This window comes from Leptonotus elevatus, chromosome 12, assembly GCF_054856555.1.
Source record: "Leptonotus elevatus isolate MCC_2025b chromosome 12, RoL_Lele_1.0, whole genome shotgun sequence".
NCBI lineage: Eukaryota > Metazoa > Chordata > Actinopteri > Syngnathiformes > Syngnathidae > Leptonotus > Leptonotus elevatus.
The window spans coordinates 19,235,873-19,262,235 of NC_141250.1; the positions used below are offsets into that span (position 1 = coordinate 19,235,873).

At 39.6% G+C, this 26,363-nt stretch overlaps 3 protein-coding genes across 4 annotated transcripts; all 3 read left to right on the forward strand.

Annotated features, from left to right (window-relative positions):
- The first annotated feature begins 2,298 nt into the window (after positions 1-2,298).
- eaf2 (ELL associated factor 2) lies at positions 2,299-6,372 on the forward strand. Its single transcript, XM_086091597.1, has 6 exons — positions 2,299-2,476; positions 3,229-3,323; positions 3,398-3,534; positions 3,622-3,818; positions 3,904-4,152; positions 4,647-6,372. Exons 1-6 carry the CDS (start codon positions 2,374-2,376, stop codon positions 4,688-4,690), a joined length of 825 nt encoding a protein of 274 aa, XP_085947723.1. The 5' UTR covers positions 2,299-2,373; the 3' UTR covers positions 4,691-6,372.
- Positions 6,373-6,527: 155 nt separating this feature from the next.
- cyp27a3 (cytochrome P450 family 27 subfamily A member 3) lies at positions 6,528-14,698 on the forward strand. 2 transcript variants are annotated; one of them, XM_086091593.1, is made up of 9 exons: positions 6,528-7,893; positions 9,217-9,407; positions 10,173-10,387; positions 10,465-10,662; positions 11,944-12,107; positions 12,259-12,428; positions 12,499-12,604; positions 13,588-13,794; positions 13,911-14,698. In XM_086091593.1, exons 1-9 carry the CDS (start codon positions 7,633-7,635, stop codon positions 14,031-14,033), a joined length of 1,635 nt encoding a protein of 544 aa, XP_085947719.1. In that variant the 5' UTR covers positions 6,528-7,632; the 3' UTR covers positions 14,034-14,698. The 2 variants fall into 2 exon arrangements, with proteins under 2 accessions (XP_085947719.1, XP_085947720.1); XM_086091594.1 differs by having other exon boundaries at positions 12,523-12,604.
- A 255-nt stretch (positions 14,699-14,953) lies between these two features.
- Positions 14,954-26,257, forward strand: slc15a2 (solute carrier family 15 member 2). The gene is made up of 22 exons (XM_086091591.1): positions 14,954-15,209; positions 16,268-16,355; positions 17,286-17,427; positions 17,505-17,597; positions 17,680-17,779; positions 18,319-18,409; positions 18,505-18,582; positions 19,493-19,575; positions 19,691-19,774; positions 20,324-20,413; positions 20,482-20,526; positions 20,701-20,733; positions 21,954-22,042; positions 22,131-22,212; positions 22,363-22,488; positions 22,877-23,041; positions 23,403-23,449; positions 23,522-23,629; positions 24,793-24,892; positions 24,979-25,122; positions 25,201-25,305; positions 25,415-26,257. Exons 1-22 carry the CDS (start codon positions 15,201-15,203, stop codon positions 25,628-25,630), a joined length of 2,118 nt encoding a protein of 705 aa, XP_085947717.1. The 5' UTR covers positions 14,954-15,200; the 3' UTR covers positions 25,631-26,257.
- Positions 26,258-26,363: the final 106 nt, after the last annotated feature.

The window sequence follows — 26,363 nt, forward strand, 5'->3', positions numbered from 1 at the left end:
ATAACATAGGGTGAGAGGACACTTATGTTTGACTATAAAGTGGCTGTTTAATGTCTAAGAAATGTAAGATCGGTTGGCCAATGAAGACAATTTGTTCGAATTTGATTTGGTTTCTCTCTGATAGTTACTGAGGGTTGTTTTCAGTATTGATAACTCACATTCTATTTGTATTTCATTGTCATGTAAGCCTCGTTTGATGCGATTTAAAAAATACCGAAGACGATTTTGTGCTTTTAGCTATCTTAACATACATACTTTGTTTTGTTAATATCAAAGACGGTTTCGAGTGTCATGAGACAATTAGGAGCAGGCTAAACCAGCCTTGTAATCAAATAAAATAATTATTAATTATTATTTAATTAATAATAATTAAATGTAAAACAATTTCAAGTTCAACAAACATGTTTTCGAGGACAGTTGAGCCGAGCAAACATGTTTATGTAAAGATCAAAAACCATTTTTAGTCTTCAATCTATCATACACATTAGTAAACATTATCGACAAGGGGTGTGCGTGATTTGTAAACTGTTAGAATGTGGACACACTTAAGTTTGCAGATTAATCTATTGCCATTTGTTTCCTAAAACGTGTACAACTATGTGTCTAAGCTCTAGTGTTTACCAAAACACTAACATTGAGTTCTTAATTGACTTTCATGTTTACGAAAATGTGTAAGTTAGGTTAATTAGTTTTTAAATGATCTTTCACATTTAAAAAAATGTGTAAAATGATATTCATAGAAACATACATTAAGCCACACAGACAAATATTAGCTGTCTTTGATATTTATAAATGATAGCGTTTGTTGCCGTTTCAAAATGTTCTTAGTGGGAAAATGTTTGTACACTTGTAATTGTTTTTTGTTTTTACGTGTACGTTACATTTCCTAAAGACTGAAAACGGTCTTTGATGTTTTACGTAAATGCCTTCGTTGGGTCCGGCGACTTTTCTGTTATTCCGATGTTTATAAAAACACAGGGTCGAAGTTGACTTCGATTCTTATGAAAATGTGTACAAGCTGAATTGTCTTTGATGTTTATGATAATGTGTACATCAAATCAATGAGTAGGCAACGAGGATGTCAGCTTCATTTCTTTTCATGCAGCGCCTGGAGGGAGGCTATTGTCAACGTTGTGGATGGTTGCCCGGAGACCCAAACCTCCTGCCACGCAGGGGGCAACCCCCACAGTGGAGGATGATGACGATGATGATGTCACCAAAGCAGAGCTGGCCCACGCCTCCATAGGCCCCCAAGCAATTTTTGATTTTGGGGCCCTTTATTGATTTTGGAGGCCCCCTATTTCTGCCAATAATATGGATTTATTGATTTCTCTAGGGTTAAGCAGGTGCATAGTTCGCACTAGAGGATGACCCTCATGCTCAATGAAAGTGGACCCGGTGGCCATTGATTGACAGACAGATGATATACCGTACAGCCGCTTTGTCCAAGTAAAGCCGGCAAGCAGATAAATCCAAGCGCAAAGTGGCCAAGAGCCGATTCTTGTGTCACAATGTTGATCCTTTCAACATAAAAGAAGCAGATGGACCCTCCTCACTGAAAGCTTAGGATTCATTAGGCGTTTAAAGACAAGAAATGAGATTATTGCCTGATTAGCCTCTTTGTGCTGTCCCATTACATCTCGGTCATCGAGATTGACTTAAATTTCTTGACCTATATTTTGCTAAAATTTTGAATACGAATAGATAAAATGACTATGGACAATTTCGAGCTTATGTCACAAGTCAAAATGCCTGTCTAGGTAGCACTCTGCTCATTGAAAAGCAATGGATTTTGGATTGTTGTAATTTGATTCATGAGGGTTATTATGATTCAAAATATGATCAAATGTCATCCGACTATTATAACAATCTGCCTGGTTTATATGCTCGTCACAGGAAAAAAGAAATACAATACTCCGTTTGTTTTCACCGTGTAAAGGAAGCATTTGCCTTGCGTTGCATTGCAGAATTGTCCATTGGCTAAGACAGCAACTTCAGTCCAAAAAGAACATAGCCTATTTCTGATGAGAATTGATGCCATCTGAATGACAAAACTAAAACAGATTATAAAATATGATTGTTTGTTAAATTAAAAAATTTAAACATAAAAACCCCATAATTTTGCAATGATATAATAAAGAATTTTGTGAAATACTACAGCAAAATAACACATTTTACCTTCATTTTAAGACTAACAGAGACGTCATTTTGATTGACAGTCTGTGAACCAATAGGCACACTCTTTGTCCACTCGATCAAATCAGAAAGATGAAGAGGCGGAGCTTCGCTGCACCTTACGATACATGGCCGTCGAATGACTGAAAGGAAGAAAAAAAAAGCAGCCAAAACTTTTCATTCAGCGAAACTCTCAGGATGAATGGAACAAGTTATGCCAACTTTGACAACCAGGAGCACGTCTTGAAATTAGGGGAGACATTCGAGAAGCACCCCAAAAGTGCCTACCACACCGTGCGATGTAAGTGAACGCTTCAGATGCTATGTGTGTGCTTTTTTCTTCTTCCCCACACTGGCTAACAGTTAGCATGCTAGCTCGCAGATTATTTCCTTTTCATTGTAAGAGGGCCGGTTCAACAACAAAAAACGCCTCTTGAGTCCATGTGTTCTGGCCTCGTGTTTCACGGCGATGTCGTTTTTTTCTTATTTATTTATGTTTACTGTGTTTGTTAACCGTGACAACTGCCAGTAGCAGCTGTCAAATTTTAGCTCGTGTGTTAGCCTACCGGTAGTGAAGGCAATACCGCCATCTTGTGGCTGTTCAGTGACGGTACCATTGCAAATGGCAGAACTTTTAAAAACTCGGTTATTTTGCGTGGTGTTTTGTTTAACGTCGATGTGTTTCTTAATCTGAGATTTTCTTAAATGTTTCATTTAGTTACACATTTCCAATAGAAACAAATCACTTTGAAATAAATCGTTCCATATTTATCTAATTCAGTTATTTTTTTACTAGTCGAACTTAAATGGTTGTCTTATTCATGCCGTTTCGAAAAGTCTTTCACCTCCTTAAATTCCCAAAATTTTTCAAAATTCCACATTTTCCATGAAAAACAAAACACATCTGAATTTAAATGAATGAAGATGTGGGGTTTTTTTTTTCAAAATTTGACTTGCCAAGCCCATTCGGGACATTTGTTTCCCATTCTCCAAAACAAAACAAAAAAACACCCACAATTAATCTAATTAAAAATGCTCCACTTTCTACCCCAGATGATTTCAAACCAGCTTCGATTGATACAGCCTGTGAAGGGGATCTGGAAGTGGGTAAAGGAGAGCAAGTCACCATCACTTTACCCAATTTAGAGGTGAGTATTTTCTTTGTCAGGTCTCTACAAGTAGAAATAATTTGATAAACACTTTTTAATGGTTTTTATTTTAGGGTTCTAGCGCTCCAGTGACAGTTTTTAAGGGCTCCAAGCGCTCGTACATGAAGGAGTGTATACTCATCGTCAACCACGACACCGGCGAATACCGACTGGAGAAGCTCAGCAGCAACATTGCAGTCAAGAAGACCAGGTACCGACACTTTTTTTGTTTTTGTTTCATGCTATAACTTAAGTAGCGCTTCACTTTTTTTCTTTGGCTTTTTCTTTTGTGTTCCAGGGCTGAGGGCAGCAGTAAGATTCATTCCCGCATGGAGCAGCAGACAAGTCGTCTGGGCCAGCAGATGAAGAGCAGCAGCGGTAGCGGTAGCAGCGGAAGTGGAAATGGAACCGGAACCAAGGGCTCGGCAGGATCCAAAAGTTCTCCGCCCAAAGAAAAGGCATCACCTCCATCGCCCCTGGACGACATCGAGAAAGGTGGCAACTTCTACCTACCTGCCCAAGTTTGTTCTTTGTGTGATGCAAGTCAATGGTCATTGTCTAATTGTGTTGTGACATGCAGAGCTGATGGCGGAGGCGCGCGTCATGGACCAGATGAGCAGCGCCAGCTCCTCCAACAGCTCCTCGTCCTCCAGTAGCGACGGCAGCTCCAGCAGTAGCGACTCGGAGGACGAGCGGGCCGGTGGCACCGGCACCACGGCGCCCCCTACTGCGGCGGTAGCCCACAGCATGCCCATCCTCACCAACAACAACCGCCAGCAGGAGGGAGGAGGGGGAGGGGGAGGAGGCGGAGGGCTTATGAACACGCTCAGTGAGTAAACAAACACCTGTTAACATTGTTATTAAATGAAGAATAAATTGTGATAGTAAATTAAATTAGAATAATCATTATAATAATGACAAATGATATAGTAAATAAAATTAAATATATTGAAGTGCAAAATTAGCATGGTGAACCACATCAAAAATAATTAGTAAAATAAGTTAATTAAAATGTGTACATTTTACATGAGAAGAAACTGCAGCCATAGTGAATACAAAATCAGTATATACATTAAATGTTAATTTAGAGAAAAAAAGTGAATTCATTACATGTAAAAAGTATTCAATTTAAAAGAAGGGAATAAAAAAACTACAGTGAAACTTTCAGTCAAACACCAAAGTTTGTTCACAAAATGAAGGCAAAGAAGCGTTCACATTTGACACGCTTTGACCACACTTTTAGATTTTACATTCTGCCATCATTTGCCAACCATGAGTCTCATACATTGTTTCACGTCACCGCTTGATGTTTTTGTCTTGCAGAAAGTGACCTCCAGTTAAGCGAATCGGGCAGCGAAAGTGACTGACCAATCACCAGCCAAGATGTCCGCTAACTTCCATTTCTTTTCTTTCTCTCTTGATCAGTTCTATTTGTTTTACAGAATAATTTAAGTAATTATGTGTTCATGAATCTTGGGACACTCTAGCTTTTCTTTTTTTTTCTTTCTTACTTTTTTTTAATCATGTCCGCCAATCAAGTCTTAAAGCGCCACTGTGGTGGCTCAACATGGGTCATTTACAATATGTGCCTTACATGGTCGCATGTCATACATAAACTTTTATTTTATTTTATTTTATTCCAAACCGCTGCCTCCGCTCGTTCGTTCATTCGCTCATATCATGTTAATGTTCACACACTGATCAAACTCGATTCAGCCTTAAGGCTAAATTACGCTAAGTGTTAGCGCCGTAGCTCAGGGTTTCCATAAAATTATGTTCTTACATAGGGCCTGAACCTACAAACTATTTCACAAAAATATAATTTATTAGCAATGACAAACTAACGTTAATAAAAAACTAAATATATGAATCATAAGAAACATTAGTCAAAGAGGTAAGGTTAGCAAATGCTAAAGTAAAGTATGGTTGATCAACAAAACTAGCTAGTTGACACTACAGGCAGTTCCATGTGTTTTGTTGCAAGTTAGCCAGCTGCTAGCACAGCTAGTCACCAGTGTGGCTACTTGCTAACAGCGATGGCGTATCCCGCTGATAGTATCGTTATCCTCCATTGTGTGTTACCGCTGTTGCTCACTTATCTAGTGTTCATGGTAGCAAGTTGCCTCTGTGGCTAGTTGCGAACAGTGCTAGTGCATGCAGTCTCTAGTATAACTAATTAACTCCTTGGCTAGTTGTATACTGTGCTAGTGTATCTAGTTGCCAATGTAGCTAGTTACAGTTTGTGTGTTGCTAACAGTGCTATCACAAGTACTTGTAAGTGTAGCAACGTGATCCTGTGGGTAGTTGCCAATGCTGCTATCGTATCGAGTTGTCAGTGTAGCTAGTTATCTCCGCGTCTTGTTGCTAATGAGCTAATTGCTGGCACCTCGAGTTGACAGTGTCACTATTTGCCCCTGTGGCTTGCTGCTAATGTAGCGAGCTGCTAATATATCTCGTTGACGCTGTGGTCTGTTGCTAGTATCTAGTTGCTACAATGGCTAGTTGCTAACGTTGCTAGCATGTGTAATTGCTACTAGTTTTGTAATCGTAACGTAGCCACTTGCTACCACATCCATTGTGGCCAGCTATCTCCTGGTTGCTGATGTAGCGCATTGTTATTGCATTGAGCTTGTGACATTCGCGTTGAGGGAACCTCTGTGGCCTGTTGCTAAAATAGCCAGCCGCTCACTTATCTAGTTGCCACTGTAGCTAGTTGTTTACGTAGCTATCGTCATTGTTATTTTTTTTCCAATTGATCTAGATCAGGTCAGTGATGCCTCGTAGCTTTAAACCTGCAATACTTGAATCCAAATCATTAATTTATTTCTCCTAGCGGTGAATGGCCTAACAATATATGTGATGTTGTTTTAGTAGTCAATAGTTCGACCAATCGGAAGGCTGTTGGCACCGCTGAGCGCCACTTTTTTTCCTTTCTTTTTTTTTCTTTTTCTTTTTTCCCCCTCTTGTGCGTTGGTGTCTTTTGAATTGCACCGGTCCTGTTTGCAGCATTTGTCAAAGGAGAAATAAAATATTTTAATTGAGTACACGACATTACTACTATTTACTCATGTTTCTTTCATGAAGAGAACCTGCAAAATAAGCGGTCCATCCATCTATTTTCTATACTGCAGGTGTGCTGGAGTCCACCTTGTCTGACTCTGGGTGAGAGTTGCGGGTACAACCTGGACTGGTCGCACGCCAATCACAGGGCACATTTAAACAAACAAGTATTCACACTCACACTGTCACTCAAAGAGAACTTAGTCTTAAAATAACCTAACAACCTAAAGGGAAAAGCCGAAAGGAAAAGAAGAAGATGCATGTTTTTGGAATGTTGGAGAAAACTGAGGTAAGTATCGGGAGAACATGCAAACTACACAAAGGTAGGACGGAGCCTGAATTCGAACCCCCAACTTAAGACCTGTGTGGCAGATGGGCTAACCACTTTAACACTGCCACTTCAACAGGTAATACTGAATAAAATCTAAAAATTTGTATGATTAGAAACTTTTTGTTATGCAAATGAGAATGGATTATTTTATTGATATAGTTATGCATTGAAGATTTAGCGTAATAAGTTGTAATTCAGTATAGATCATTTCATGAGGAGAATACATTGATAATAGTTTTACATTCGCTTTATTCATTCACTAATGATAAAATAAAAATAATTAACTTTAAAATTGTACTTAATGTAGCCTAATCATGGTCACGGTTGATAATTAATGATGAAATTGTATAACATTATTTTCAGCTATTTTCTATATATACAGTATTAGGTTTTAGTAAGTGACGTATAACAAAAATGAGAATATTTTAAACTTGTTGCACTAAAATAGTATTATATTTTCAAGTCAAACGCAGATTCCTGAGAGCAAAAGTTTGCCTGCATGACTGCACTTGGGTCATTTTGACCCATTTTTTTCTCTCTAGCAAAACAACCCAAGGGAGGAAAATAGTGCAAAAATATATAAAAGTACAAAAAAAAAGTATTAGGTGAAAGTGACCCAAGTAGCGGTCTGTTTCTTTTCGAGGCATAATTGTGTTATTTTTTTGACGCAACTGTTTTTCCAGTGAAAAATGCCTGGTGGGGTGAGTGGCATGAATTGTTTTTGGCACCAATGCAACGTTCCTCAAATCCTGAACTGAACACGTTAATCCGAGTAACGTGTTCCTTCATGTCATTGTGTGTTCAAAGTGGGTCGCACCGTGTCAAAGTCCGCATATTTTCCCAGCACGCTGCGCCATTTGCCGACAACAAAAAGAAAAAGAAAACCAAACAACAAGCTCCGCGGCAGAAGAGAGCGACATGTTGGCCAAGGTTGTCACCGGCTTCGGCGTGCGGACCTGCCGGCCCCGCCGCTGGATCCACGCGAAGACGACGACGACGCCGGCGACGGCCGAGCTCGGCGAACCCGCGAGCCGCCACTCGTCGTCCACCTGCACCGGCTCGGTGTCGGACGGCGTCGGCCGGGTGAAGGGCATGGACGAGCTGGGCGGGCCGAGCTTCCTCAGCACGCTCTACTGGCTCTTCGTCAAGGGATACTTCCAGACCACCCAGCAGATGCAAGTAAGTTAGGCCAGGCTGCCTTCACGCCTCTCAATTTAGGGTTTGATCTTTTTTTTCTGTGTGGTTGTTTTGTTGCTGTCCTCTTTTGCACCCGACACTTTTGTTCATTCATCGCGGACATTCAATGTTGACTCCCAAGTTCAAAATGTTTTCGTTTCATACTATATCCTACTACTTTTCTACCCTAATTAGAAAAAGAAAAAAATCTTGATTTTATATTAAAAATCTTACGGGCAACAAGTTACACAATAGAAAAAGTAAATATTACATAAAAAAGTTTTAATGTCAAGTATGATATCACATAAGTAGCTGTAGTCTTCTAGATGAAAGTCATATTACATAAGTACTATATTACATATGATATAAATTTTACCAGTAAAATATAGTAGCAGTATATGGGAAAAGTCGTAATGTTACAGGATTAAAATAGCATGGAGAAAAATACATAGTTTAAATTTTAGTAGAATAAGTTGTAATGCTATGATAATAAGAAGAAACAGTTGTGTTATTACAGGAAAAAGTAATGCTACCAGAAAAAGGTTTGTTGCAACACAATTGTGATGTATGGTGTAAGAAACAGTCATCATGTTGACAATGTTAAAGTTAAAGTACCACTAATTGTCACACCCATCTGAGTGGGGTAAAATTTGGTGAGCAGCAGCAGCAGCAGCAGCAGGGACTTGCGCTCGGGGATCATTTGGTGATCTAACAAAAAGTCAAGCAAAAGTTTGCATGCAACAAAAATAAAATCATGTTATGCTAACAAAAATGTTATTGGCAAAAGTTGGATTATTATGGGGGGGGGGGGGGTCATTATGTTTAACTGATTTGAAATGCTAATAATTATGGATAAATAAAGAATGTAATAATGATATGGGGGGAAAACTTAACATTACGATAATACAAATCTGAAATATATTGTCGAGAAAAAAATTATTAGTTAAATAATGTTACGAGATTAGCTAATTTAATGAAATAAAAAAATTAGACGAGAAAGTCCCACTACTTTTTAGTTAAGTTGGAATGTCGCAACAAAAGTCGTAATGTTATGAGAATGAAAATACATGTTATGAGGAAAAAGTTAAATAGTTGAGAAGAAATCCAAACGTTAAAGGAATAAAAATATTAACAAGGACACACTTAATATAACGAGAAAATGAAACCATCTGAATATCATTAAGAGTTGAGTCAGAATGTTACGTGAAAAAATGGAATGAAAAAAGTTGTGATATGAGGGAAAACAATAGAACAATAAACCCCCCATTGTCATATTATTATGAGGCAATTCTAGCAATTTTAATAAAGGTGGGTCTTTGCTTCCAGATCGAGCACAAGAAGCTGTACGGACCCCTGTGGAAGTCCACGTACGGGCCCCTGGTGGTCGTGAACGTGGCCAGCGCCGAGCTCATCGAGCAGGTTCTGCGCCAGGAGGGCCGACATCCGGTCCGCACCGACATGCCGCACTGGAGGCACTACCGAGAGGTCCGCAACCAAGCCCACGGGCCCCTCACCGAGTGAGTGTCAACAACTCCGCTTTTTCAGCCCACGTCACGGCGCCCCACAATCCACTCTTGGGCTTTGCCGGCATTCGGTTTTTCCTGTCTGACTTGTACCGTGACGTTTTCCCCACATGCTTTGTCGGCAACACGAGGAGTGAAAGAAATAAAAAGCTAAGAAATAAATGATGGAAGTTGTAATGTTTTGAGGAAAGTTGTTTTGGGAGTACGAGTACTGTAAATAAAATATATATATATTTTTTTTAGCCCCACCAAAAAAGCCTCATTATTATGTGAAGAATGTCAGAATTTTAAGATATTAACTCATTCATTGCCATTGACAGCCATAGATGTCAAAATTCATTTAAACTATTTCTTGTGGTTTAACATTTTTTCCACTTTTGTTAACAAGAGTATGAAAACCTAGAATTTTTTTTATTGTACATTTTAAACAGATATACAATTTGTGATTAATCGTGAGTTAACTATTAAAGTAATGGATTAATTACAATAAAAAAAATTAACTGCCTGACGCGATGAAAAAAATTGTATTAAAAATTAGGGGCTTCGGGTGATTACATTTTTTACTCGTAATTAACTGCATGACTTCACTAGTTAACTCACGATTAATTAAAATGTACAATAAAAAATGGCAGTGAATGAGTTAAAGTCCGATTTTTATGAAGAAAAATCTGCAGTATAATAATTCGTTATATTACGCTAACATTATTGTTGTTAGCATGTTAGCTTTCAAGCTAACTCTTTGTGGTTTCTCGTTTATAGGATGGGAGCCAATTGGTACCGTATCCGCAGCATCCTGAACCCTCGCATGCTGAAGCCGAAGCACGTGGCCTCCTACGCCGACACCATCAACCTGGTGGTGGACGACTTTGTCCATCGACTCTGCCGCTTACGCCAAAACAACAACAACAACAAAAGCGGCGCTGCCGACCTGGTGCACGACATGACCGAAGAACTTTACAAGTTTGCTTTTGAAGGTAACAAACACCAGAGGAACGATTCAAATTTGTGCTGCCAAGTTTTCATTTTTTTGTTCTTTTTTTTTTTTTTTCAGGCATCTGCTCTGTGTTGTTTGAGACGCGTTTGGGCTGCTTGGAGCAGGACATGCCCGCGGAGACGCAGAAGTTCATTTGGGCAGTGGGGGAAATGTTCCGTCTGTCTTCCATCGTCATCTTTTTCCCGAAGCGCTGCTGGCCCTACCTGCCTTTCTGGAACAAGTTTGTGGCCGTCTGGGACCACCTCTTCAACTTCTGTGAGCCCACCACGCGCAAGCACATGTAGCACTCAAGCATATGCGTTCGTAAGCGCAATCACAATATTCTAAAATCATTTCACTGCCATGTAAAAAAAAAAAACGTCATTGGGTTGGCAAAAGAATTCGGACTTTTATCACTAAAACTTTTTGTTTTGTAAGTGAAAGTGTGCGTGCGTGTATCTCTCTCATCTAGCTTCTTGTTAATGATTACGTGTGCAGTAAGTAAAAATAGTTGACATTAGTAAATGAACACAAACGTGATGACTTGATCTGTGTTAATACACAGAATGGTCTGTTATGACCTCCCTCAAGGCACAAAGTTCATTGCCCACCACGGCACCAATACAGCGACATGACATTTCAATTACAATAAATAATTTTTAATTAAACCCTACAGCACATTATTAAATATTGGTAAATGCAAAACTGTTCTTAAATAATTATTTATTGAAAATGTGCTGCATGTACCTACATGTTTCAAAATAGTGTTGAAAGTGGCGATTCTCTTCTGTGCCACTAGAGGGAGCCAGCTTACCACATTCTTTTTTGTAGAATTGCTAAGCTAGCATGATGTACATAACATTAAAATGAACTATATAACCCTACAATTAAAACTTAATTTATATTTGCCTAAATTAAATGCAAAAGCGTGCACAATTTTAACACATTTAAAATGTAATTTAATGTGTCCAATTCTAGTCAACATGTGCAGACATTCTGGTGACCTGAATTAGCAACACAGGGGCACCAAAAATTTACTTAAATTGAAATACATACAACATGTTATTAAATGTACATTTGAATGAAAATAAAGTAATTCAAACTGAATAAAATATACAATTAAATTACATCAAATCCACCAAATATGTACAATTACAGCTAGGAATAATTATGTTGGTTTGAATATTCTGGTGACCTTAGCTACTAAATGGTAAAAAAAATATATATATTGGAAATAAAGTTCAAATTAAAGAGAATACAATAAAGTTCAGTTTCATGAAGTATAGCAATCATCTACAGATATAACTCAAAGTTAGAAAAAAATTAACTGACAAATATGAATTTTTAGTTTAAATCAGCTATAATATGCCACATATGTACAAAAAAAAAATTAATGTTATGGTTTCCTTAAAAAACTTTTTGATGGCACAAAAAGCGTGAGATTAAATAAGCAGTCTGCCTATTTGTGATCTTTTTTTACCACGATTTACTCCATCAGCATTTCCTTCCATGTGTGCGTTAAACCGTTTGCACGTTTGCTTATTTGTTTGGGTGCAGCCGAGGAGCTGGTGCAGAAGAAGCTGGAGGAGCTGGGGAGGAAGGAGCAGACGGATGGCGACGTGGAGGGCGCCTACCTGACCCACCTGCTGCTCAGCGAAAAAATGAGCCTCACCGAGATCCTGGGAAGCGTCACCGAACTCCTGCTGGCGGGAGTCGACACGGTCGCGCTCAAAATACGACATTTCGCTTCATTTTTATTCACAAAATGCTCTTGACTCGTTTTGTTTCTAATCATTGAATTGTGTGATTCACAATAAATCTATTATTTCACAACGTATATAAAATGAGCATAATATTCTTCTTCTTCTTCAGACATCCAACACCATTTCGTGGGCTCTGTACCATCTGGCCAGGGAGCCTGACATCCAAGAGCAACTCCACCAGGAAGTGTCGGCCGTTTGTCCCGCCTCCCGTGGGATGCCGACCGCCGAAGACATCGCCCGGATGCCCTTCCTGAAGGCCGTCGTTAGAGAGACGCTGCGGTGAGAGCGGGAAATCGCCCTGCCCAATACCTGCGTTATTATTATTATTATTATTATTATCTATTTACAGCCACGTTTTGTGTCGTTGCCGCAGGCTTTACCCCGTCGTGCCAGGAAACGCTCGCCTCACGGTGGAAAACGAGATTGTGGTGGGAGATCATCTCTTTCCCAAAAGGGTAAGGAATAAATCAGCGTGTCAATGGGGAGGGTCAAAGCATTTTGAATGACACGTAACATGTTGCATTTACACTGATGCCAAAAGTGCAATCTGGATCAAATCTGGATGATAATGGATTTGGCATGAAATTATCAAATATCATCCAACTATGACATATTTGACAGATATAAAAGTCTTTAAATATGTTAAGTCTCACTTTACATGTTGCGTTTGCACTGATGCCATAAATGCAATCTGGATCAAATCTGGATCAAACCTCGATCACACTTGGTTTTCCATTACATTGACGAATATTCACCTATGACATTTCTGACATTACATGTTGCGTTTGCACTGATGCCAAAAGTGCAATCTGGATCAAATCTGGATCAAATTTAGATTGCACCTGGTTTTCCATTACATTGACGAATATTCACCTACGACATATCTGACAGCTACACAAGTGACTGAGCATGTCAAATCAGACTGATACCAAATGTGCAATTTGGATCAAACCTGGTCTGATATTTTTTTGCAATTTTTTAATTAGTTGAGGGTAAAACCTGGTTTGACATTACTTTGACAAATTTCCACATCTGATGATTGTCTGAATTTGTCAAATTGATACCAATTATACATTGCGGATTAGAATTGGATTCAAACTGGTTATAAATATCCACATCTGATAGATTTGACAGAAGTATATACAGGTTGTTGGACATGTTAATTGTAATTGTATGATACTGATGCCCAGGTTTGATTCAAATTTGATCCTAATTGTACATCTGGATCAGACCAAGAGTCTGAACACGTTAAATTACACTTTAGAATTGATCCAGATGTGCAGCCAGATTGCACGATACTTGATGCAGATTCCATCTTGAATGACACTTTACCCGTTGCATTTCCTTTGACATCCAGATTTCAGACGGATTAAATCTAGATCAGACCTAGTTTGACATTAAACTGTCAAAGAAAAGCTCCGTGTTCTCCCGTCCGCAGACTTTGTTCCACCTGTGCCACTACGCCGTCTCCCACGACGACAGCGTTTTCCCCGAGCCGCATCGCTTCCTGCCTCAGCGGTGGCTGCGGCAGGAAAACATCAAGCAGCACCAACACCCGTTCGGATCGGTGCCGTTCGGGTTCGGGATCCGCGCCTGCCTGGGTCGCCGGGTGGCCGAGCTGGAGATGTACCTGCTGCTGTCCACGGTAGGGTTTCAAACAAGGGTTCGAGACTCAAATTGGGGTTTTGAGTTAAGATTAGAGTATCATGATAGGGTTTGAAATTAGGGTTGGGGTACTGAGCTCTTGTCTGCTTTCCAAAGCTGATCACTCGCTTTGAGGTGAGGCCTGACCCAAGCAGCACCGGTACCGTCAAACCCATCACCAGGACCCTGCTGTGCCCGGCCACGCCCATCAATCTCATCTTCATGGACAGACGAGGATGAGGGACATGGCTCAGTATAGAAAACAAACAAGCACTTTTTGTGTGTGTGTGTGTGTGTGTGCGTGTGTGTGTGTGACACATTTAAATAAGGCGTGGCCTGCCTTGGACTTCAACCAATCAGATCATTGATTGACATTGAATGTAAGAATCAAACATTCTTTACTAAAGACAGATTATTTTAGATTTTACATTCAGATCAGTTGTAAATCTGTTGTTTATATGTACAGTTAATAATAATGAATTGTGGCGGAGTATCAAGGGAGTTGATTTTTGGGGGGGAAATTTCCACAAAATGGCAAAAAAATACTTTTTATGAACTGTAAGAAAAATCGCAATATGTGCTTCTTCTTTTTGTTGAAGTGGATCAAACAGACTTTGATGTACATTTGTTCAATAAAAAAAGACATAAACACATATTTGGAGTTATTTAAAATGGCATTTTTGTTTTACATCTGGTTAGCGCTTCGTCATTATAGTTGCCATATTTTAAAATGTGGTTTAATTTGACTTCTTTTTTTTTTTTTTTTACATTTTTGTTCAATTTTGTTTTTGAGTGGGGCAGCCACTGCCATGCAGATGATTTAGAAACAAAACTATTGCTATTTAATCTTTTATGCTTTATTGAATGTACTTGTATGTTACAAATATAAAATTAGGAAAACTTTTGTTTAATTCATTTTTGGATGGTGGGTTTTGTGTATGTAATGTTTTGTTGCAATTGCTATTTATATATATAAAAGTTTTTATTGTATTTGAAAGTTCGACTTAAGATGGATGTTTGTTTTTGTTTTTTTGTTTTTTTAGGCTGGTTGTATACCTAATGAAGTGTCTCTTGCTGGTTCCGCCCCACACATGTTAACGCACAAACTACCGGTCACGTGACATATCCTTTCACTAACTAAAAAACAAAACAAACGAGGAACTCCCCACGCTCGTATAGTTTCTCATTCAAGACTTTCTGTGTACTTTTTAAAAAAAAAATTTAATCGAATATGCTTCCTGACGTCATCACATGATTATTTCGTCGTGTTGGAGGAAAAGTTGTAATTTTAAAAAATCTAGTTAACGACGACGAGGAGGAGGAGCAGAAAGAGTCTGAGGTGGTTGGTGGGTGTTCTCTAGTTTTGGGGGGCTACTCTGCACTAGCTGCACGCACGACGCCGTCAACATGAGCAAGGTAAAGAAAACGGTAACTTTTATTCAACTCGGTGGCGTTACTTTCAATCTTGTCACTGGAAATTCTTGGTCGTTTAGTTATTGGGAACTCCACGTCAATGCGTATGACGAGAATAACGTTTTTGGGGGTTTTTTCAGCCCCGGGATACAAGGACCATAATATTACGAGAGTGGAGTAATTTTGCATGAATAACGTATTTTCTAGATAAAACTGCAGTCGTGTTTAAAGTTAAAAATAAAATAAAAAAAACTCACCCTGGCCTCGCTTTGACTTTAAATTCCCACCCTTCGGTCGAGTACGTGAACTCATCACACGTTGCAGTTCAACCTTCTGGTAAAACTACTATTTTATGAGAATGAAAACTTTTTTTCAAGATGAAAGTTGGATTCTTTTTTCCTAGATAAAACGGGCATCATATTGCAAAAATAGTCCGCGCGCGCTTGCATCCGACAACAAATCGGTAGCTTCGATGACATTTTTTTTTTAGCTGAAAATTCCAACTTCTTTTGAACGCCTCGCACTTTTCAATCGTTTAATTTCATTGGTGGTGGTGCGTTTATGTGTCATCGCACAAATCGTGCTGGACGCCGAGTTGACGCAACCCCCATTTTACAAAAATAAACCCATCTTTTTTTCTTCGAGATAATCTTTTTTTTTTGGGGGGGGGGGTTGTCATACTTTTTCAAGGAAACAACTATTTTAGGAGAATTAAATTATATTTTTTCAAAAAGAATATAGAATTTTACAAGAATGATGTCATATTTTTAAAGACACTTTTTACAAGAAAAGGTTGTACTGTCTGTCATCTTTTTAGAATAGTCATACTTAATTTATACTTATTAAAGTTTTGTTGTGATTTTCCAAGAAAACAAAACCATCGCAAAACGGTATATTACAGTAAAAGAATACTTCCCGGATGTGCTGGAGGTCAACTTGTTTTATCAGCTCAACTTCTTCTTTACCCCGACAGACTGATGCAATGTATTATTTATATATTTTACGATTTACATTTAAATAATTTTTGCAGTTATAAAATCTGATGATTTTGTTTGTTTTAGCAACTATGCGGGACAAACTATCCGACCAGCATCTGTTTCATCGTCGTCAACGAGTTCTGCGAACGTTTCTCCTACTATGGCATGAGAGGTAACGCGTACGCACGCAAAGAAATACGAACAAACTGGATGCTCCACAGTCTCCATTTTGCTGCTGTTGTATGTCGCGCTTTTCAATTTGGTTGCTTTGTATCTCTAATTTGCGACCACAGTCTTCACTTGATACGCCAGTCTTCGGCTTTGCTTCTCCACATTCTCCAATTTGCTGCAGTTACACTCAACACACAATCTCAGTCTCAGCTTCACTGCATTACGCTTCAGTCTCCAATTTGATGCTCCACAACAGTCTCCACTTTGATGCTCCACAGTCTCCACTTTGATGCTCCATAGTCTCTAATTTGTTGCTCCAGTCTCCCCTTTGCTGATCCACAGTCTCCAATTTGTTGCTCCAGAGTCTCCAATTTGTTGTTCCACAGTCTCCACTTTTCTGCTCCACAGTCTCCACTTTGCTGCTCCACAGTCTCCAGTTTTGCTGCACTTCATAGTCTCTTTTTTTTTTTTGCATTACATTCCACAGGCTGTGCTGCGCCAATTGTACTCCATAGTGTCTGCTTTGCTGCAGTGCAACTTTTTCAAAATTTTCTGCTCCTAAGTCTCCATATTTGCTTCATCATCCTCCATGCTCTCACTACTGCTGCAGTATTGCACACCACAGTCTCCACTTTTCTGCCTTATTCTACTCCACAGTCTCCTTTTTGCTGCAGAAAAGTGAATAGGACAGACAGTAGTGAGCTAGGCAGTTTGAGTGCCGGTAATATGACAATCCAGAAAGTTGACTGTGCCGTAAGTTTTTTTTTTTTTTAGCGATTAGGGAGTGGCTCCGCAACCAGTCCTCGGGACGTGTCCTTCATCTCACATGCGTCTGAGTCATCACAAGCATCCTGTTACTTTGCAGCAGTGTTGCACTCCACAATCTCCACTTTGCTGCATGTTTTGATGTTGTTGCCTTTGTGTTGTTTAGCGGTCTTGACGTTGTACTTTTTGACGTACCTGGGATGGGACAAGGACCTTTCCACGGCCGTGTACCACGCCTTCAGCAGCCTGTGCTACTTCACGCCCGTCCTGGGCGCCATCATCGCCGACTCCTGGCTCGGGAAGTTTAAGTCAGTCTCGACGTCTCCTCCGAACACCCCCCCCCCCCAACAAACTTGTTCCCAGTGTAACTTAACCTAACTTGCAGGACCATCATCTACCTGTCGGTGGTCTACGTGCTGGGTCATGTGATCAAGTCGGTCGGCGCCATTCCTACGGTGGGAAGCAACACGGCGCACATGTACGGACGCCCATAGACCAATCGGATGGATCCGCTCCATCCATATTGATTGACAGTTCATGTCCGTGTGTGTGCGTTCAAGCGCTCTATCCATGGCGGGCCTGATTCTGATCGCCTTTGGAACCGGCGGGATCAAACCCTGCGTGGCCGCCTTCGGGGGTGACCAGTTCCAGGACAAGCACGTGAGTGGAGAAATTGTATAGGAGGAATGCAGTCGCCGAGGTCGTCGGACCTTTTTGGGGCCATTTTTGACCAAAATTGGGTTATTTTGCACCCAACAGTTTTAAAATTTTACAAGAATCCCAAATTATATTATTATAATTTATACATAAAATAGGGCTGCTCGGTTTTGAAGAAAATATTAATCACAATCGATTTGGTAGTAATTGAAATCACGATTAGGACCATCATTTTTTGGGGGGTAGAATTATTATTATTTTTTTAACAAATACAAAAATTTCTTTGAAACACTATAATTTTGCAAGTTCTTTTGGGACCAAGCCAGATTTATTAAATTAGTCATAAAAAAAAGGTGCAAATATATAAATTGAAACCACTGAAAATTAGTGTTAATAATCTTTTAATTTTGGTTACGATTATGTTGTGTTTGTACTTGTGGAGTGTAATAATTGAAATTATAATTGAATTTCGATTAATTGCACGGCTCCAACATGAAATTAAATTACATTTACTGTCCAGTTTTCGTATTTGTTGTTGTCAGGTCAAGGAGAGGATGAAGTTCTTCTCCATTTTCTACATGGCAATCAACGCCGGCAGCCTCCTGTCTACCATCATCACGCCTATCCTGAGAGGTCAGTGTTTGCTACCCACTCGTGTTGGTGCCCGGTGTTGACCCCCCCCCCCCCCCCCAACCACTCACCCAAACCCTTCCCCTCCACCGTCACAGGAGACGTACAGTGTTTTGGCGGCGACTGCTACGCTTTGGCCTTCGGCGTGCCCGCCGCTCTCATGATGGTGGCCTTGGGTGAGCACTTCCTCTTGGACTTACCTTTACTAATAAATAAATAAATAAATATGATCAAATGATTATTTTTTTTTACATGTGAAATAAAAGCAGAAAAAATTATATTATTACTTCATATTTATGTAAAAAAAATAATAATAAAAAGAACTTACACCAAAAATATTTACATATGAATTTATTCTATATTTATATATGGACAAGATATGCATAAAATAACACGTGCGCGTTCTCACTCGCTTTTCGGCCGAGCGGGTGATCCTCACCGCTTCCGACAGCGCATCGCCGTCCTTCTGCACGGATCGCCGCTCGCAGTCTAAACAAAAAGGCCACAACGGAAGCGTCGCTTGAAAACACGCGAGAGTGTCGTGTCAACGTGTTTGAAAATTATTTAAATGCTTTTTTTTTTTTTACATTTGCTTAAAAAAACTATAATAACAAAATAATAGTCATGCTCGAACTCAAAAAAAACCCCTGCATCCTCACAAATATGCCCCCCTAGTGGCTGTTAATAGCATAGCCATGATCACAGTAATCTAATTAGACGGCATGTCAACAAGATCTTTAAATATCTCACCTTGTGGAGGGTGGGGATCAATAAGTGTTTTTTGGAATCAATAAGGACGTGCGTGGACAGTCAAAACTCTTCACTAAGCTGCAGTAATAGTCGTTCTTCGCAGAGGATAAAGAAGGTCCGTTCCATTCCATTGTTCGTGTTGAAATAGAAGGTTAAAACACCGCCACATAGATGCTAACTGTTTATTATTATAATGTATTAGCATTAAGCCAAACCGACTTTAATGTTTTGAATACACGACGTGTGATTGTGTTTGTTTGATGTTTTAATTTGACAGTAAATTCACCCGGGAGTGGCAACACACAATTGTTGCTTATATGTGTGTTTTCCGTACAGTCGTGTTCATATTAGGCAGCAGCCTCTACCGGCGAAATCCTCCACAGGGCAACATCTTGATGGAGGTCTGCAACTGCATCGGCGTGAGTCATCAAACACTTTGTCGTCGTTTATCCTTTTCTCTTTGCCAGGGAATGCGATTGATTTTCACGTAGAAATTTTTATTTTTATTTTTTTTAAATTTGTTTTCACTGCCAGTTTGCCATCAAGAACCGCTGGAGGAGGGCAAAGTACGAGTCCAGCAGGAAACACTGGCTGGACTGGGCCGAGGACATGTACTCGGTATGATGTTTGTATCGCTAATGCTAACAGCTAAAGTTTTTACAACATGCAGTAGTGTAGAAGATCAATAATAATGATAATGGATGGATGGACGGAAGTAATAGCACGCTTCTTCTGAATGAGACTCACGTTTTATCCTTTGATCGTGTCGGACTTTGTTGAGAAATTCTGACGCTGTTAAGTGCTAAAACATAAAAAGACGCACAACAAATATCTATAAATATATTTCAAATAAATGTTTTTTGGAATCAACAACATAATAAGACACTTATCCTGAATAAACAATTTTTTTTGTCACATATTTTCGCACATCTAAAAAAATAAAAAATAGCAAAAAATAACCTATTCATGAACTCTACTATGATCTGAAAGAAATCATAATAAATAAATCGTTACCCTTATAGCATTATTGCCCAAACAATTTTTCATAATTTTAGAAATGTTTTTAAATTTATTTTAAATGTTGAATTTTTTTTTATATACATATTAAAAAATGTATTTAAAAAAACAACATCATCATACTCGTTTTTTCTTGACTTGTGTCAACAGAAGCGTCTGATCACAGAGATCAAAATGGTTCTGCGGGTCCTGGTTCTTTACATCCCTCTGCCGATGTTCTGGGCTCTGTTCGATCAGCAGGTCTCGGAACCCGACTTGTCGACTCAACGTAGCGCGAACGATGCTAACAATGCCTTGTTTGCTCTCAGGGTTCTCGTTGGACCTTGCAGGCCACCAGGATGAACATGGCTTTTGTGAGTTTGGTGCTTCCTTATGCTTCTATTCCATGTAATCATTGTCTGTTGTAACTTTTTTTTACGAGCCAAATGGATCATCCGTGTGTTGATATCTCGCTCGATCCACTTCCTGATAGATTTTTCGAGTTAAAGTTTAATGGTTTATTGGTTTTTCTTTGTGTTCCGTAACAGGGAGCCTTCTCCATCAAACCTGATCAAATGCAGGTATGTGCTCACTCACACCTCCTGTGGAAGAAAATGGTATTACAAATTGGTAACCCGGTTTTTTTTGTTTTTGGTTGCGCTTATTTCCTGACAAAAACGTATCATGTTAAGATCAAAAGGTCATATTCTAAATTTGAGAAAGAGGTCCTAACCTTATTGAGATTATTTTAAGTGGAGTCGAGTTTGGTGTTCATATTTGGTAGCATTCAGATGGAAAAATCTACTAGTTCAGTTTTGAATGGTCAAAATGACCCTAAAATTTCCGCTTCAAACCAAAATGGCAGACTTCCTGTGGCTTTTTGGGCAAGACTTCTTGAGACTTTTTTGTGGGTCTACTCATGATGGACATATCTACCAAATTTTATGTTGCCAAGTGAAACTGTCTTCCTGGGCTGAATTTTCTAAAAAATTAAAATAACTCTAGAAATAGCCAAAATTAGGTGAAAAAACTCACTTCAAACCAAAATGGCTGTTGCCAAGTAAAATTGGCTTTGGGGGGCAAATTTTAAAATAATTTGAAATACTGTAAGAAATGACCAAAATGACCAAAGAGATGGCCACATCGTGCCAAAATGGCAGACTTCCTGTGTATTTTTGGAGATGACTTCCTGAGACTTTTTTGTAAATATACTCATGTTAAACATGTCTACCAAATTTTATGTCACTCAATCAAACTGGCTTTGGGGGCCGAATTTTCAAGTAATCTGAAGCACTGTAGGAAATGACCAAAAAGATGGCCACTTCATGCCAAAATGGCAGACTTCCTGTGTACTTTTGGGCATGACTTCTAGAGACTTTTTTGTGGGTCTACTCATGATGGACATATCTACCAAATTTTATGTTGCTAAGTGTAGCTTGCTTTGGGGGCCAAATTTTCAAATAATCCGAAGCACTGTAAGAAGTGACCAAAAAGATGGCCACTTCATGCCAAAATGGCAGACTTCCTGTGTGTTTTTGGACATGACTTCTTGAGACTTTTCTGTGGGTCTACTCATGATAAACATGTATACTAAAATTTCTGTCGCTAACTTAAACTGGGTTTGGGAGCTGATTTTTTCAAAACAAATCTTGGGTTCCCAACTGAGCCAAATGAGCCTAAAATGGCCACTTTGATCCAAAATGGCAGCCTTTATGTTTTGCTAAATGAAAAACTGTATTTGAGAGTTAAATTTAGCATCTAATGGCAAGTCATCCAACTTTTTTTTTTCTTTCTCTGGTAGACACTGAATGCGCTGTTGATTCTGGTATTTGTTCCCGTGTTCGACCTGTTCATTTACCCGCTGGTTTCCTTCTGCAGGATCAGCATCACGTGAGTTCCTATCATCACCTTTTTAACGACGATATAAAATAATAACCGGTGTTATAATACAATAACCCCCCGCACCCATTTTCCTCAGGCCACTGAGGAAAATGGCCATCGGGATGATTTTTGCTGCCTTGGCGTTTGGTGCCGCCGCCCTGGTGGAGGTCCAAGTGGTGGTACGTCAATGACAGATGAGATTGTTTTGACCAACCAATCAGGGGATGAAAACAAATGTTCGTGTTATTGTATCAAGTGCAGTGAATTAAAAATGTGACTGGAAAACGGTCACGTTGCGGATGTTGACTTGGGTGTCCTGCACGTTGTAGAAAACGGTGGTGGAACCTGCACCGGCGGGCAATTGCCTGCTGCAGGTCTTCAACTTGGCACCAGGGGACGTCCGTCTCTACTTCCCTGAAGGCGAGCCTTTTCCGGAGACGCTTCCGTACCTACAGGTAGCCAGGGGAAAAAAAATCCTAATGTTTGGCTTTTTAAAATTTTATATATATATATATAAAGAAAACAAAATACCTTCTCTCTTTTCCAAACATATTTTTAACATATAAAGTTAACACAAGAACAGTTAATACAAGAATTAATTCCAAGATGAAATGCTGTATTGTTTTTTTCCAAAAATAAAAATGTCATAGAATCGATGTTTTGATATTATAATTATTTTGTATTTCTTTAGAGAAGTCAGATTTTTTTTAAGAATCAAATGTTTTCATAAATATTTTTTGTTAGATTAAATGTCACAGTATCGTATAATGCATTGTTTATTTTTATTTTTTGGTGAAATAAATTGCAGTACAGTATTACTATAAAATTAAATGTTTGTATCAGGATCCTGGTGAGTACCTGATGCTGCCACTGGGGGCGCCCGTCACCAACTTGAGTGTGGAGGTCCACTACAAAGGGGCCACTTCTCACTGCAACGTCACCTTTGGCCAGCAGGAGGAGTACAGTCTCATCCTGCAGCCAACCGACACCGGAATACGCTGCCGACTGGTGAGTGACGCAGCACACCAAAAAATTGTACGACTAAAAGAATGGTGCAAAGTCACAAGAAAAAGACACAAATTCTCGAAAGCTTTTTAAAATGAATTTTTAATAAAATTGTCTTTTTTTTTGTTTTAGCTGTCAACATAATCAACTATAATTGTGTTGAGAATGTATTAGTAGTATTTTTTTTAAAGGAGAATTTGTATAACTTTAACAGTGACACAAAAATTAAAAAACCCTGTAAAGTGAATTTGGATATTTTTTTCTAAATACATGTTTGAAGGTAATTGATGAAAACGCTGTAGTACTAAATTTATTGCGATACGTTGTTTAACCGTTTTTGAAAGTTTGACGTTTTGTTATCCAGGTGAAGGACCACATCAAGAAAAATGACGAAGGAGCTCCTCTTCTCAGGTAAAAAATGTCACACACGACACAAGGCCTGTCATTTTTTATGCTGAGCTAAGCTAGCGCAGATCCGCGCAGGTTCATCAACACTCTGTCGGAGGCGGCCAACGTCACCGTGGGAGACGAGCTGTTCAACGTCGACGCCAATTACGGCATCTCCGAAAACAAGACTGTCCAGCAGGGAGAGTGAGTGAACTGTGGCATCACTTCATGTCTCGCATGTAAATGACTGCAGCCCAGAAAGCTAGTTAAACATTTTGGAGAAGACCCACAAAAGAGTCTCGAAAGCCATGCCAGAACACACAAGTCAGCCATTTTTGTTTGAAGTGAGTTTTTTCACCTCATTTTTGGACATTTCTAGGGTTGCTTTGAATTTTTAGAAAATTCAGCCCCCAAAGCTTGTTTGACTTAGCAACATGAAATTTGGTAGACATGTCCGTCAAGAGGAGACCCACAAAAAAGTATCTTGAAGCTATGCTCAAAAAGACACAGGAAGTCAGCCATGTTGGTTTGAAGCTGTTATTTGCAGGCCATTTTGGCCATTACCAGGTTTGCTTTGAATTTTTTGAAAATTCAGCCCCCGAAGCTTGTTTGACTTAGCAACATGAAATTTGGTAGATATGTCTGTCAAGAGTAGACCCACAAAAAGGTTGATTGAAGCTATGCTCAAAAAGACACAGGAAGTCAGCCATGTTGGTTTGAAGCTGTTATTTGCAGGCCATTTTGGCCATTACCAGGTTTGCTTTGAATTTTTTGAAAATTCAGCCCCCAAAGCTTGTTTGACTTAGCAAAATGAAACTTGGTAGACATGTCTGTCAAGAGTAGACCCACAAAAAGGTCTCTTGAAGGTATGCTCAAAAAGACACAGGGAGTCAGCCATGTTGGTTTGAAGTGAATTTTTTCACCTAATTTTGTCCATTTCTAGGGTTGCTTCGAATTTTTAGAAAATTCAGCCCAGGAAGACAGTTTCACTTAGCAGCATAAAATTTTGTAAATATGTCTGTCAAGAGTAGACCCACAAAAAAGTCTCTTGAAGCTATGCTAAAAAAGACACAGGAAGTCAGCCATGTTGGTTTGAAGCTGCTATTTGCAGGCCATTTTGGCCATTTCCAGGCTTGTTTTGATTTTTTTTTAAAAATTCAGCCCCTGAAGCTTGTATGACTTAGCAACATGAAATTTGGTAGACATGTCTATCATGGGTAGACCCACAAAAAATTCTCTTGAAGGTATGCTCAATAAGACACAGGAAGTCAGCCATGTTGGTTTGAAGCTGTTGTTTGCTATCAAATTTCAACCACTTATACCAGACAGGTGTTTCTTGTTTTTTTCCAACCTGTGTACTGTGTCAGGTATAATAAGGTGAGCTGCAGTTTAAAGTCAAAGACTTGCCCAGACCTGGACCTCGGGCTCCTGGACTTCGGAGCCTCTTACAGCGTGGTCCTACTGGAGGTCAGTCAGGAAGCTCGCCCCTCTTGGACACGAAACAGCCTCATCCCACTCTTTCGATGTGTAGGTTATTTTTTTGGTCTTCACAGGAGTCCGGCAGGATAACGGCTCACAAAATGGAGGACGTCCACGCCAACAACGTACACGTGGCCTGGCAGATCCCCCAGTATGTCCTCATCACGGCGGGCGAAGTCATGTTCTCCATCACCGGCCTGGAGTTCTCCTACTCGCAGGTTTGGCTTCCAGTCCAGGTTTTGACTAGGACCAGGAAGCGGTTTTCAAATAGCAGCTGAGTACGAATGTCCCCGCAGGCCCCCGCCAACATGAAGTCGGTCCTGCAGGCCGGCTGGCTGCTCACCGTCGCCTTCGGCAATGTCATTGTCTTGATCGTGGCGGAGGGCGCAGGGCTTGAACAGGTGTTCTTCACCTTTTATCATGGAAAAATGTGACATAGCATCTATGCTAATTTGCGTTAGCATTCATTAGCAACACGCACTAATGGCCTCATTATTGTGCGCGTTGCAGTGGAAAGAGTTTGCGCTGTTTGCGGTTCTGCTGCTGGCCGTGTGCGTGATCTTCTCGGTCATGGCTCACTTGTACACGTACGTGAACGTCGAGGAGCTGGACAAGATCTGCGGCAACGATCAGAACGGACAACGCAGCAGCGATGACGATGACGATATCAGCGACGACACGCTGGACAAGCAAAAACAAGACTTGGAACTCAACACTAAATTTTAACCGCAAGCGCCTTCAGTATTTGAGAGAACTGAAGAGGAATCACCAACAATGAAATTGGATCATTTTTCATGTTGATATTCCCTTGATGCTAATTGTTAGCATCAAAGGCTAATTGTAGATCTTAACGCACATTTCATTTTTTTTTTGTCTCTTTCAGGCTTTTTTCTTTGTAGAACGCTTTTGTCCTGCGTTATTTCCTCACTCTTGTTGATCATTTAAAAAGAGAAAAAAATATTCTCATAACTTTGTATATAAAAAAAAATCTCGAAAAATATTACTTTATTCTTCTAAAAGCATTTTTAAAATAGAAAAAAATAATTTATTTTCATCAGTTTACGATTTTTATTTTATTATTAGTATTTTTTTGTAGAAATGATCTCTTCTCAACAGTTTCAACAGGAAATTCCACTTTTTTCTTGGAACATCCCCCGCGGACTTCATCCACTTTATGACTTGTTTTGATAAAGTATGACTAAATCTTGCTCCTGCTTTTTTAGATATTCATTTTGTTTCATGTCTCGTTTTCTTGTGTTCCATGTCTTGTCCTGTTCTTTAGGTTTTTGGTTTCACCTGCTCTCATCAGCCCGATCCCTTGTGCCAACCAATCAGCTGCCTCAAGCCCCCCCCCCCCCCCCCCCCCCGTATGTTTCATCAGGTTGCTGGTTTCTTTCTATGTTGGTCGCTTCATTGCTTGTTGTCTCCTTTTTCAGTAATTTTCAGCCTAATCCAAGTG